This window comes from Balaenoptera ricei, chromosome 6 (assembly GCF_028023285.1).
Source record: "Balaenoptera ricei isolate mBalRic1 chromosome 6, mBalRic1.hap2, whole genome shotgun sequence".
Classification (NCBI taxonomy): domain Eukaryota; kingdom Metazoa; phylum Chordata; class Mammalia; order Artiodactyla; family Balaenopteridae; genus Balaenoptera; species Balaenoptera ricei.
In genome coordinates this window covers 72,792,691-72,807,339 of record NC_082644.1, presented here as the reverse complement: position 1 = coordinate 72,807,339, position 14,649 = coordinate 72,792,691, and the positions used below count along the sequence as shown (strand labels likewise).

At 43.4% G+C, this 14,649-nt stretch overlaps 1 protein-coding gene across 4 annotated transcripts in view; it reads right to left on the bottom strand.

Annotated features, from left to right (window-relative positions):
• Positions 1-3,245: 3,245 nt before the first annotated feature.
• TJP2 (tight junction protein 2) overlaps positions 3,246-14,649 on the bottom strand; it is a 132,809-nt gene continuing 121,405 nt past the window's right edge. For 3 of the 4 annotated variants that reach the window (XM_059924861.1, XM_059924859.1, XM_059924858.1), the window contains 6 exons: positions 11,699-11,799; positions 10,263-10,475; positions 8,982-9,092; positions 7,450-7,779; positions 5,219-5,304; positions 3,246-4,181 (listed from right to left, as the gene is read on the bottom strand). In XM_059924861.1, coding sequence (XP_059780844.1) covers positions 4,016-4,181; positions 5,219-5,304; positions 7,450-7,779; positions 8,982-9,092; positions 10,263-10,475; positions 11,699-11,799 — 1,007 coding nt within the window. In that variant the 3' untranslated portion in view covers positions 3,246-4,015. The remainder of the gene's footprint in view (positions 4,182-5,218; positions 5,305-7,449; positions 7,780-8,981; positions 9,093-10,262; positions 10,476-11,698; positions 11,800-14,649) is intronic. The other variant, XM_059924860.1, reaches the window with a different exon arrangement.

Genomic DNA, 14,649 nt, shown 5'->3' with positions numbered 1-14,649 from the left:
TTACCAAGCCTCCCTAGTGGTATAAGCCAATTCCTTAAAATAAATCTCTATTTGTACACACACATCCTGCTGGTTGTGTTTCTCTGGAGAACCCTGACTAATACAGGTACGTAGGCTTTCCCCCTCCACTCTCCCTAGCGAATAGTTCCCTTGTTCTCATGTTCTCCAAGCCCATTCTAAGACACTAGACAGAAAAACTCCCTCGCCTTGGAGGGCTCAGTAGATTCATAGCCCAACAATCATCACGTTACAAGCAGTCAGGGCTCCTCAGGATTTGTACCGCTGCATACTCCAGCCTGTCAACCGCCTGCCTCTGCATTTCTCCACATTCCTTTGCCTGAAGCGGGGGGAGGGGTAAGGAGAGGGAGGAGGGTCAGGACACCCTGATATTTACAATAGCCAGGACATGGAAGCAACCTAAGTGTCCATCAACAGATGAATGGATAAAGAAGATGTGGCACTTATACACAATGGAATATTACTCAGCCATAAAAAGAAAAGAAATTGAGTTATTTGTAGTGAGGTGGATGGACCTAGAGTCTGTCATACAGAGTGAAGTAAGTCAGAAAGAGAAAAACAAATACCGTATGCTAACACATATATATGGAATCTAAAAAAAAAAAAAAAAAGGTCATGAAGAACCTAGGGGCAAGACAGGAATAAAGACATAGACCTACTAGAGAATGGACTTGAGGACATGGGGAGGAGGAAGGGTAAGCTGGGACAAAGTGAGAGAGTGGCATGGACATATATACACTACCAAACGTAAAATAGATAGCTAGTGGGAAGCAGCCGCATAGCACAGGGAGATCAGCTCGGTGCTATGTGACCACCTAGAGGGGTGGGATAGGGAGGGTGGGAGGGAGGGAGATGCAACAGGGAAGAGATATGGGGATATATGTATATGTATAACTGATTCACTTTGTTATAAAGCAGAAACTAACACACCATTGTAAAGCAATTATACTCCAATAAAGATGTTAAAAAAAAAAAAAAAAGCAAGCATACTTGCAGTGAGCAGCCCTCAGTCAAAGTCTGAAGCCAGCTGGTGAACAAACAGCCCAGCCCCTGCCCCCAACTTGGGTGGGAAAACTCTGAGGCATGTGTTTCATACCATTCACCAGCATTTCCCGGGGGGATTAAGTTCTGGTCTCCCATTGTAGAGTTTCCTTGTATTTCCCAAACCAACTACTTGAACTCAAAACCTGATCTTGGGGTCTGCTACCCAAATTGCCATCTCCCCCAGCCTCCACCCCGCAACTACTGCTGTTTCCTTCACCAGACAAAAGCGTGGTTGACAGAAGCAGTAAAGTCAGGGATGGATAGAAGGTTATGCTGCACTTCTCTAACCAGCAGAGGCTGAACACGCCGCTCATGAAGCAGGACTACCATGCAGACTCGGGGAGTCTCAGGTTGGAGGGTAGAAGGTGCCCCAAAGAGGCCTGCTGAGGGTACGAAACTTAAGTCCCCCGTTTTATCCCACAAATTCATGTGAGGTTTGCACGCTACTGCATGATCTACCCTGTGTTTTAAACACCCACCACCCACTCTGAGTACAATGGATTTTGCAGAAAGATGGATACCGCATTTTCCTTGGGGCTTCATGCATGTCGTGCTGCTATTTGAGAGGGAATGGCCCTGAAGGCTCTAGAATTGCTCTCTGGATTAGATCAGAAGTCAGAGCGATGTTTCTACACTGCAGTTTTAGGTGCTTTCTCCAGAACATTTACTGAATGGTCCTAAGAATTATGCTACTGCCCTACAAAGAAAAACACAGTAAGAAATGCACCTCCAAAATCCTCCTTGCAAGTAAGTGGTCATGATTGCATGAGGCAAAATGAGACCCCACAGAATAAAAAGAATGGGGAAGGAGAGAGGATTCTGGGACAACTCCCCCCCTTCCTCCATGTAGAGTGAACACCATGCTCACTCATGTTTGTCCTTCCTATTCTGATATTCTTCCCTCTTTCCTCATTTGCCCAGCACCATTTTTTCTTCCTTATACTCCACACATATTGTAGGCAGCCTTAAATCCTCCCTAGGACAAAGCTGAAAATGAACTAAAAAGGTGTGGGGCAGACACTGGTGGTCCACGGGGCACCACTGGGACATTCTAGGGAACAGAGGTCCTTCCTTCCTGCCTGCACCACCTCACACATCACAAAACAGTGCTGGAGCCAGATGACAGCCCAGCTCCTGATCAAAAGCTTCCTCTCCTCCCTTCCTTGAGTTTGCAAAAGGGCTCATTCCTGCATTTAAAGAACACAAGGAAACTAAACCATCATATATTTAACCTGTTTTTTTTTTTTCCATCCACAAAAGGTGGCTTTTATTTATGAAATATGCAGATCTGAGTCTGTGCCTTGAAGCCTGTTCAATTCAAGGTACTGCACTGAATGGTTTATAAATTACAGCACCAAATTGACAGATACAAACAAGGATAAATGTATAATGTAACTCAGTTATGAGTAAGCTGAATTACCAACTCTGCTAAACACACGCTTATCATCTTTGTGTGAATTCATATTACAAAAAGCCCTTAATGGAACCAAGATTTTTCTCCTTTCCTAAATTCAGGGTACTTTTGATTCACACAAACCTAAATTCCTAGGCTGTTTTTTTAAAATTCTAAACATATTTTAGCCTTTAAGAGTGAATGCAGGAGTATAAACTGATGCAACTTTTCTAGGAAGCAATTTGGCAGTAAACATCAAGAGTCTTAAAAATGTTCCTCTGCTTTTACTCAGTAATTCCATTTCTGAGTACCTACCTACAGAAGAGGACTGGAATGCTGATCACTGATATACAAAAATGGATTATATATAAAAAGGTGCCTCTCATGTAAAAAGAAGCAAAAAATAGGAAATAATCCAAACGGCCAACACTAGCAGAACTATCTACTTATGCAGCAGCGGTCATGGCATATATTATTATTCTGCAGTTATTAGCAATGATGTTGCGTGAGTTTTACCTACCTGAAACGCTCAAACAGAAAAAGTAGGAAAGAGAACTGCACAGTGTACACCCAGCTATTACACACATGGACATCCACAAATATATAATCGGAGGAAATGCACCAAAATTATCTGAGGGATGGGGTTATAAGTAATTTTTATTTTCTTTTTCATATGTCTCTATTTTCCAATGTTCAGCGATGAGCAATGTCCTCACTTTTATGATCAGTAATTGAAATAAAAGCTGCACTTCAAAGTAGGAAGTAGTGTAGAAATCCACCACAAAGCACCTTGATTACAATGTCCTCCTTTTTATTAAATTATAAAACTGACTGCAGTCAATACACACACTTTTGGGAATGTGTTTTTCTCAAGTATCTGCTTTCGTGGAACACGTGGTTTTAAACAGACAGACAAAATACTTCTTGGTCTTCAAGCTATTTAGCACTGGTAGCCAAACTACCAAGTATAGCTATTATATATACAGTCAGAATTTATGGAAAATATTACAAAGACAAATGTCTTAAAAAGATGACACAGTGCGGAGAAAACCATAGCTCTTAAACTGGTATAAAAATTTAGTCAAAATGTTTTAGTCCATTATGGCTTTGCATAAAGCTTCAAAAGAAGAAAATTTAAGACACTTCTCATCAAAGGCACTTACATAGTTGTAATAAAATACTTCTTTGAATTCAGTTTGAGTCAGACAGTATTTTTATTTATTTTTTTCACATTCTGTCTCTCATTGAAACGGTCCTGGAAGGCAGCTATTAATGAGGAAAAATAGTTATCATTTCTTAATATATATGTTAAAAATACGCAAACAGAATTAATACAGATTTTGGTCCACTGAAGCAGGTAACAGTATCAGACGGTAGTGTTTCTCTGAATTCTGAGCCAAAAGCCATAAGCTCCCCAGACTCAGTCCCCTGGGCTCCCCAGGAAGTGCCCCTACATCTCCACAGTGCATCAAAACTGCAAAGAACCATCCTCCCACGGTTGGTGGGAATGCTGCTCTGAGGGGGCGGCAGCGGGGCGCACCAGAGTCAATCCTCGGGCATCTATAATTCTGTGTCCCGGTATTGGGAATGCTGGCCGTAATAACTGCGTTTTGAGTGTTCCGACAGCTGCTGCCGGTATTCTTCCTCCTCGGCGTCACTGCCATAACTTCCTCTGGGATCCTGATAAAGTCTGGCAGGACCTTTCTGCGGCTCGGGGGCCCTGGAACTAACAAAGTGAGAGGGTTACATGAAGCCGAAAGCTCGGGCCTCCCCGCCCGTGATGCATGCAGTGGTCAACTGCCCAGGATGGCTGGCTCACCTGAGTCGCACTCTGCTGTCAAACCAGGGCACTCCTGGCCCGGCTCCAGGTTCCCAGAGTGGTAGGAGTGAGGACGGGAATAACAGGTCAAGGCCAATGCCCACTTGAGCAGCGAGTGGGGAAGCCAGCCACATGCTCCCTGACCTAAGAACTCTCCAGCCGGATGTGGGTGCCTTCCTAAGCTCACTGGCTAAAAGCTCACAAGCAGAGCAAGTTCTTTGCCAGTTTCAGTCAATTATACCAAATCCCCTCTGTTGCCAGGGGCCACCTGGTAGGCTGTGCCACAGTTCAACCGGTAAAGAAGAAATCTGCCTCTAGTTTTCTGTTGCGTTAAAACTAGACTCTAGTTTCCAGTCAGAACGGCTGCAAGAAAACGTGATTTTTTTCTTTTGTTTCCTATTCTCAGAAGCAGGAAATGATCCAGCGTAAAATCTCAACAGGAAGACACTGTGATAATTACTAGTGCTTATGTAGCACTTTAAACATAAAGCATCTTACCAACACCGGTCGATTGATGTCATCTCCCGTTCAGACCACAGCTCAGCACAAGTGGCCTGACTTTGCTAGGCGACGCAAAGGAATTAAGGAGCTTGGCTAAGAGCTAGAAAATATTAGCAATGAAACAATTGGCATCTAAGCCGCAGGAATTTTGCTCATGTGCTATCCTAACATAATTTAACACATCTGTGCTCCAATGGGTCTAATGGGACTGACTTGGAATGTCAATGATTACACTGTGTCAGTTTTAGCACACAATCAACACTACCATAAAATTTTGACTCTGTGATCTTTACAATTAAATTTGACTGAATAAGCAGTTGACCAGGAAAAAAAAGAAAAACCTTCTTGTTACTTCGAAATGTAGGTGAAAAAAATTCTTTCTTAGGCATCCAAGTCCTAGACAAGCCCCTTTTTTAGACCTATACCTTCCGAGCAGCTCTTACCTTGTGTACTGGGGCGGGCCGGGCTCCGGCTTGTGTGTTTTGATTGGAACTGCATAGATATCAGGATGCTTCTGAGCAATTTCAATCTGTGGTGATTAAGAAAAAAAAGAGGGAAGGGATGAATGACTAGACAGTCAGCTTGCTCATTTCCTGCTGGTTCCATTTTCCAATCCCATTTCAAGGAGAAGAGGAAAAACAGAAGCAAATCTCTAGTTTCCAGGGTTGTATGTGATGCCTAGTGGTATATGTCAAACAGGAAAAATGTTTAAAACTAATGAAATTCTGCTGCACGCTACAATATGGTTGAACCTTCAGGACGCTATGCTAAGTGAAATAAGCCAGTCACATAAAGACAAATACTGTATGATTCCACTTATATGAGGCTCCTAAGCTGTCAAATTCATGGAGACAGACAGTAGAATGGTGGTTAAGGGACTGGGGCAGGAGGTGATGGGGGTCATTAATATTGACATATACAGAGCTTCAGCTGGGGAGGATGACAAAGTTCTGGAGATGGATGGTGGAGGTGGTTCACAGCAATGTGAATATACTGAATGCCCTGAACACTTACAAATGGTTAAAATGGTAAGTTTTATGTATATTTTACCACCAAAAAAAAAAGGAAGAATGAAAAGAAAAAAGAGGCCTCTTGCCATCTGAGATGGCCCACACTCTCTCTGTGGAGTGTTTTCTCCCAGGGCCACTCTTGCCTGTTGAGATGAACAGTGTCCTGTCTATGGAATGTGTATCTCTAAATAAATCCACTTCTTTTTTTTTTATTTTTTTTTATTTTTATTTTTTTTTTATTTTTGGCTGTGTTGGGTCTTCGGCTCATGCGAGGGCTTTCTCTAGTTGAGGCAAGTGGGGGCCACTCTTCATCGCGGTGCGGGGACCGCTCTTCATCGCGGTGCGCGGGCCTTTCACTATCGCGGCCCCTCCCGTCGCGGGGCACAGGCTCCAGACGCGCAGGCTCAGTAGTTGTGGCTCACGGGCCCAGCTGCTCCGTGGCATGTGGGATCTTCCCAGACCAGGGCTTGAACCCGTGTCCCCTGCATTAGCAGGCAGACTCTCAACCACTGCGCCACCAGGGAAGCCCAATAAATCCACTTCTTATCTATCACTTTATCTCTCACTGAATTCTTTCTGAGATGAGACATAAAGAACCTGAGCTTCCTGCTTGGTGCTCTGACCACCTCGAGGGGTGGGATAGGGAGGGTGGGAGGGAGACTCAAGAGGGAGGAGATACGGGGATATATGTGTATGTGTAGCTGATTCACTTTGTTGTACAGCAGAAACTAACACACCGTTGTAAAGCAATTATACTCCAATAAAGATGTTAAAAAAAAAAAAATGAGCTTCAGTAAGTCTTGACACCAGGAACTAAGGCCCCCAGCCAGGTGGAGGATGGAATGATGATGTTGACCCTCCTGACTTCAATCAGCTAAAGCTTGGACTCTGTCAAGCTCTGCCCCAATTCTATGCTGAATTCTCTGCTCAAGCCCCCTGATGAATATGCACGTACCCTTAGTTTAAAACCTCCCCAGTTTTGCAGCTCGGGAGACGCTACTTTGAGAAAAGATCCCCAGTGTTCTCCTTACTTACAGTGAGTAATAAATCCTTCCTTCTCCCGCCCCGCCACCAAAAAAACGAAAAAGAAAACCAGAAAAAGGCTCAGAAGCACTGCCACTGTTGTGACAAACATAAATGAAAAAAACTCCCATAACCACTGGGCAGAATATGCTTAAATTTTTCTCTGGCTTCTGAAAGGCTTTTGTGCACATGGCACAAAAATTCAAAGAGTATCAAAAAGGACAATCTACGGGCCTTTCAATTTTAGCACCCAAGGTGTGCACAGTTTCTATGGCAAATCTGGGAGCAAATTAAACTTAGTTATCAACTGTTTTAACAAAAAACCATTTCAAAGAGGCCACTGATTCTCTTGTCACACTTCCCCATTCTAGAACCTGATATAAAGTTCTGAAGTATGAAGGGCAGAATCCTATTCGCCTACAATGTTAGGTTTTCTTGACTGGAAGAACAAGGGATGCACTGATAGCTGGCCATCTGGAAATGACACACATACAGGATGTGCCTTTGTATCACGCGTGTGAACATCCTTTCATGTTTGTGGCAGGGGCAAAAGGACTGCAAATCATTATACTGCAATGAAACTTCTTTAAAGTTCTTACTGATGACATGCTAAGATGACCTAGTGGTTGAAAAAGAATTACCCTTGCATTCTGCGCTTCTTGGAGCTCTTGCATTCTCTGTAATCTCGCCTTGTGATCCATCTTCTCAAATATTTTTACTTTGCCCAGGACAGACTTGGGGGCGCTGTCGTGCTCCTCACTGCCCTCTCCCACCTCCTCACTCTCTGGGGGAGGGACGGGAGTGAAGGGCTTCAGTATAGGCCGTCCAAAGGTGGGTTTTGCTGCAATAGGAGGTGGACATCCTTTGGTAGATGTCCCGGGAATTTCATCACCGGCAACAGCTGAGGGGTTTGACTTGTATTCATAGGATCTAGAGAAGTCAATGGATTCTTCTTTGTTTTGGGTTTTGACCTGCAGAGAGCAATGACATAGTTTTAACGGTGAGCTTTCGGTTTATTTTCAAATCTCTATTAGTGATTTAATACACTCCATTTCCTGATCAGTTTCCAAAGGTGGTCAACAAATTCCATTCCGACAAGGAATCAAATACGGCAAGGCACACGGCCACTGATCTGGCATCCGGAGCCCTATCTCACTCCCTACAGAAGAGAATTAAGTGCTCAGGAAAGCAAGAGGGTGCTGGGGACGTGCTAGGAGGCCCGCAAGTGCTAGAGGTGGATCAGACCTCACTTTGTACTAGAGGAGATCAGAATTTTGGAGAAGACCTCAGAACAAGTCAGGCTTCAGGATGGAATAGTGGCTCCTGAGTTCACACCACACCGAGGGTGCGTGCCCTGGCCCAGAGGTCCAGCCAGAGGTGCAGGAGACTGGGGTGGGGAGCGGGGAGGGAGCATATCACGCTGATGGCCACTTTTTCTTCATACTTCCATCCTAGGCCTGCTTGTCAATTTTCACTGATCTATTTTAGGAGGTCACCAATTACTTCTGAAAGCTCAATCAAGTATTACTTTCTTCTTATCTAAAGTATTGAGTTAGAGAGAGAAATTTTATTGGGTTATAAGGAAAAGCCTATAGTCATAGCTTTGATTCAGAGAGGGGTAAAGCATCGTATGACATACGCCCATGTGTCCTCGCATTGATTCTGTTCTGGACAATGGTTTATTTAAAAAAGAAATTAAATGGTCCTCATAATGAGACGCATTGTCAACAATGGTGGTGATTGTTTTCTTTAGCAACTCACCAGGAAGGATTTTTCAGGTGCATCTAAATCAGATTGTGCACAGAAAAATTTAATTGGACAGAAGAAGAAAAACAGATTCTAAGACAGGTGATTCTGGGCATGCAGTATTTATCAAACTTTTATTCTTTCTACATAAATAAACAAACAAATAAAACAAAACAAAAGGAAACAAACACTAATAGTCCTAAAATTATACACTCTTCTAAAACTGCCTTTCCATTCTACTTTTTCACCTTTTCCTAATTTTTGGTTTCATCCAAAAGGCCAAAAGATAGGCTCTAATAGAGAACCTGGTGAGTCAAAACCAGAATCCAATGCCATATTATTGTGCGTGCTCCTCCCTGGCTGTGCGAGGAGCTCCAGGGGCATGTGCTTCCTTCTCCTTCCCATCCTGGGCTTCCCAGCCACGTACCTTGGGCGGCTCTGGCTTGAATGCCGGGGGCGGGCTATTGTCCCTAAGTTGATCTCTGCTAGCAGCCCTCCTCATCTGAGCTCGTGGCTCTGGGCTAGGTTTCCTTATGCTCTACAAGACATAAACGTTCATTCATAACAAGAACATCCCAGCAGAAAGAAGAGAGCACTGGTCTGCTTTGCTGGAGTTCTTCGAACTTGTGGGAATTCAGACGTTAAGGTGCATAACTTGCGTAAGTTGAGCTACTGACCCAGTGCTTCTTTACTGAAAAGGCAGATACCAGGCATATTCTCCCATTAAGCAAGTGCTTAAGATACATTTTTCCAAAACTTAGCTGCATCTCTCCCTTTAAAGTATGAAAACAAAAGGTCTTCCTAAAGTCTAAAATCTCTTTTGTCACTAACAGCTGTTAACATTTTAAAGCATTAGCTCAGCTGTATCTGCAGACATTCATGAGTTAATTTATTCTTTACAACTTGTCCAGCAGTATATACTAATTTGTCATGGTGAGTTGTTCCTCCTTTCAACTTGTAGTTTTGGTACTTATACTTCGTGAAGAATAAAATCATTCACTGAAATGAGCTAAACTGCTAAAGAGAAGTCCACAGTATTAATTATCCAAATATATGGAGAGTCTTGTCTACAAAGGTAATTATCCCAATGTTCTCTGAGGTGTAACTAATAATCGCTCTGGTCCTTAGTGCTGGCAATGTGATTCCTAGGATCACAGAAGCTGTCTATTCGCTGGTCAGTGGATGCATAGTACATGAGATCAGACATATAATTAATCAGTGAACTCAATCAAAAAATTGAAATACAAGAGAGAAGGAAACTGATGGGGAAACAGGAGTTTTTGCAAGATTAGAAAGGTTAAAGGTAGGGTGGAGAAGAAAAAGCACGGATACCTAAGAGTACAGAGAGAGACCTAATCAAAGGTTACAAGTAAATACACCAATACTGTATTTAAGAATAATGTCCCACTTGTAATTTGGACAGCTGGCCCGATATCATGCTGTCATGCCCGACAGCATCTGTGTGATGAGTGCTGATCACTCAAGCTCTCCCAGCGCTTAGCTCCTGTCCCACTCCCCCATGGACCACGTCCGCAACCATACAGGCATTGGCTTGGAACGAGAGGCTCCCTAGACATCATCCGCTCCAACCCTTAGGAATACCTGCCACAGCACCCTGAATAAACAGCTGGCCAGAGGAATTCAAGTGAAACGCCAGAACCTCCTTTTCCTGCCCAGGGCCGGGCAGCCCATGGCCTCCTCGCCTCACCTCCTCGTGCTGCACCGGCTCCGAGGAGCGGGTGATGGCAGACACCAGCGGCTCCTCAGCCGGCTCGTCCAGCTCATTGTCAGTGTAGGCACCTCCTTCGCCGTCGGTGTCTTCAAAGTCACTGATGAGGCGGCTGTCGCAACTCAGATAGTCCGCGCCCATGGCGGTTAAGTAGGACATGCGGTCTTCGGGGTCATCATCCATCCCTTCCATCTAGAGGAATTTGTTTTGGAGGGTCAGTGGGATCTGACATGGCTCCTGGGAGTGAGGACTCAAGAAAATTCCCAAGGGCACAGCCAAGTGACTGAAACCTTGACTTGTTCTAGAAAGGGAAGCCACCTTCATATTCCTGAAATCACTTGGCTTTAAATTACTATGTTAATTTTTGTGCAGAGACTCAGATTAGAAACCCTCCGCCCTATCTCTCCTTGCCACCATCCATCCTATATACCACTACTGAGCCACGCCTTCCTCAGATTGTTGCACTTTTCTTCCAGAATTTGGCCCTCCTCCAGCTGTCTCTGTTGTATTTGTCTCCTAGCAATAGTGCACGCTGCCTTGAGCTGCGCACCTCTCCGCTCATCCATGAGATTCTCAAATCCTTGAGGGCAGAAGCTGTGTCCTGTTCAACTTGTTCTCACCACAGAGGCTAGCACAAAGCCATAGTGGGTATAAGCACTCAGTAGACGCTACTAGACACTCTGACTAAACACGCAGTTCCTAAAGGGCAAGAGTAGGCTCAACCATCTAATCGGTAATGGAGGCACTTCCGCAACAAAAATCGTACCTCTAACGTCTCACAAACTACCTCAATTCATCTGGACCACAGAATACCAGCACCAAAGGCTCCTAGAACCACAGGGAATTCTATAGTTTCTCTGCTTCCTCCCTGAAGTAGGGCTGTGTGTAAACTGACTCCACAGATGAGACACGAGCCAAGGTTAGGCGCCTATACAAGTACCCAATGCTCTCTCATCACCTACTCAAATCCCTAGGACACATTCTCTGCCAAACTTCTTTCTAAGCCAATGATTCAAACTCCATTTGCTTTTCTTCTTTCTATTAATTTTTAACCATGTTCTCCACATAGCTCAGCCTCACCTCTCTACTCTGGGTTTCCCAAGTCCTTTGTAATAAGCTGTGGAGCTCAACACAAGGTCTTGTAAGCTCTGATTAGTGTGCTTGGAACAAAACACTAGTTACTACGTTAAAAGCAAAAGGGAAGTGAATGTAGGGCTGCATATATCCCATTCTGCTTTTCTTGTGAAAGTCCCTTCATTTTATTACTTTTTCAGATAATTTATAAATTTTCGAACTACTGATGCACGTGTTGGGATCACTTGAAATGGGCATGGTTTTACTACATTCACTACCCTCTGGAGAAAAAACTCAGAACGCAGACTCTCACCTCATAGCAGAGTATCTGTGCCACATACCTTTCCTTCGGAGACCCAAACTGCTTCTCCTTGCTGATGCTGAATCGTGTCCTTCAGGCTGCCAAACCAGCTATTGTTGGCTGAATTTAGGTTGATTGTAGCTATAGAAATGCAAACCAAAAGGTGTGCCTCAATTTCCAGAGAAATTTTTTTTTTTTAAACAGTTTTTTTGTTTTTGTGGGGTTTTTTTTAAAATTAATTAATTAATTTATTTATTTTTGGCTGTGTTGGGTCTTTGTTTCTGTGCGAGGGCTTTCTCTAGTTGCGGCAAGCGGGGGCCACTCTGCATCACGGTGCGTGGGCCTCTCACTATCGCGGCCTCTCCTGTTGCGGAGCACAGGCTCCAGACGCGCAGGCTCAGTAGTCGTGGCTCACGGGCCCAGCTGCTCCGTGGCATGTGGGATCTTCCCAGACCAGGGCTCGAACCCGTGTCCCCTGCATTAGCAGGCAGATTCTCGACCACTGCGCCACCAGGGAAGCCCCCAGAGAAATTTTTATTAGAAATCCCATTGGACATAATTTATCCTAACTTTCATATTTAAGTTAAAACTTTGGCAGATGAAAGAGAAAGTGTTTACAAATATTTGAACACTAAATCCCTTTAGTCGAATGCAATTAAAACTATTGCCATCTTGGGGCTTCCCTGGTGGCACAGTGGTTAAGAATCCTCCTGCCAATGCAGGGGGACACGGGTTCGAGCCCTGGTCCAGGAAGATCCCACATGCCACGGAGCAACTAAGCCTGTGTGCCACAACTACTGAAGCCCACGCGCCTAGAGCCCGTGCTCTACAACAAGAGAAGCCACCGCAATGAGAAGCCCGCGTACCGCAATGAAGAGTAGGCCTCGCACGCCGCAACTAGAGAAAGCCCGTGCACAGCAACGAAGATACAACACAGCCAAAAATAAAAATAAATAAAATAAACAAATTTATATTTTAAAAAAACCTATTACCATCTGGCTGTTGGAGTTTACATTACAGGTGGATGTTATAAAGCTAAAAATGGATTAATTTCTTTAAAGAATGTCTATTTTTCAGAAAAGCTACCTTTAAAAAATTTGTTGTTTTTATTTTGGCCACGCCATACAGCTTGCGGGATCTCAGTTCCCCAACCAGGGACTGAAGCCAGGCCATGGCAGTGAAAGCGCCAAATACTAACCACTAGACTACCAGGAAACTCCCAAATATGTTTTTAAACAGTGTGTTTTCAGGGGCAAAGATAACACATCTGAACCAAATATAAATGTGCTGTATTTTAAAGATCAATACATAGACAGGAACATTATAAGTGAGAAAAACATATACCAAGGTACATGTTATCTCCAATAAAAAACTAAAGATAACATTTAAATGAATATCATTTTGATAGGATTAAACATTTTAGAATACAGACATAGATTAGCCAAACTGTACAGGTGTGTATTTACGGAACATACATTTTCTATTCAGAACAAAGTATATCTTATGTAATGGCACTTACTATGACTGGCCAAGCAGCTTTCCAAATACCTTACACGGATTAGCTCATTTCATGCTTAAACAAACCTTACAAGGTGGGTATTGCTATCATCCCTGTTTTACAGGTGAGAAACTGAAGCACAGTAGTGAAAGTAACTAGCCCAAGGCCTCGCACCAAGCCAGTGGAAAAGCCTGGATGCAAACTCAGAAGTTTGCTTTTAGAGTCTATGGTCTTAGCCACGGCATGACAAACATGAATTTAGAGCACCGGTATAAAATATCAACCAAGTAAAACACATGTGATTCGTTCTTCAGCAATATATATTTATGGACCTAATGGGGATAAACCAGATGATCAAAATTGGGCCTAAAATGAACAAACTGAAGGTAAATTAGGATTTTTAAAAACTATACCACCATGGCCTGTTACTAAGGGGTATTGCATTATGTGGCACCCAAAAGAAAATTGGAACTTGTTGATAAAAGTTGTTTGGCAGCCTGTCCCACCTATCCTGAAGTCTGCATAATTCTTTGTAAAGAGCCAAAAAGAACCAGTAAGCAAATTTCATAAGCAATTATGCTTCAGGTTTTCTTCCTAGTAACGTATAGCGTTCTTTCATTTAAAGCGTCCTAACACTGACCTTGGAAAATCCTGAATGAGCTTACAGTTTCCTTGGTTATTAATTATTTACAGCATTAGAATAAACTGATACCTTGGACAACTCAAGGAAAATTAACCTTGATTCCTTGGACTTTTGTATCCTTATCATGGTATTTTAAAAAGATTATTGTCCTCTTGGTAACAGAAGTGAGATCGGGCACCCTATAGACAAAATGAGTGATTTGCACTAAGTGTATACAGAACATTCAGCTGCCTTTTAAAGCTTTATGTTGGAGCTGTCTGAGATGAGTACAGTTTGCATTTATCATGAGGAAAACCTAAAGTTAAAAGGGGCATTTGTGAAACACAGAAAATATGTTCATGCCCCCTGATAAAATGAAAAAAGTCAGAAACCTCTTATTGAACCCACATTGAGTCAAGTATATGAAAAAAAAAAAAGACCTTCACAGTAACTAATTTCCTAAGCCCCATAAAAAGGTAATTTCCAACTAAGTTGGTAACATCCAACTCATGCACGTGACCTCTCTTTAACAGGTGGGTGCACAGCTATGATGCTTACCTTCACTTGGAATCAAGTTCCTTTGGTTCACTATTGGCTTGTGCTCCTTAACTTTTTCAGATTCTTTGACTACAAGCAATACTGGTTAATCCCTGTTGTTCCCAACCGCTGGACTAGACCCATGTTCCCTTGGATAGAACGCCAGAAAGTGAAATACTGAAAGGAGCTTCACTCAGCCTCCATCTCGGCTGGGAGTCCTGGGATTCTACGGGCGTCCCTTCCCAGCCCCCGCATGAGTGCACTCGGTGCTCCTTCTCCTTCTCCACCCAAGGAGGTTGGGGAGCACGGAGAGCAACAGCAAAAGGTGACACGT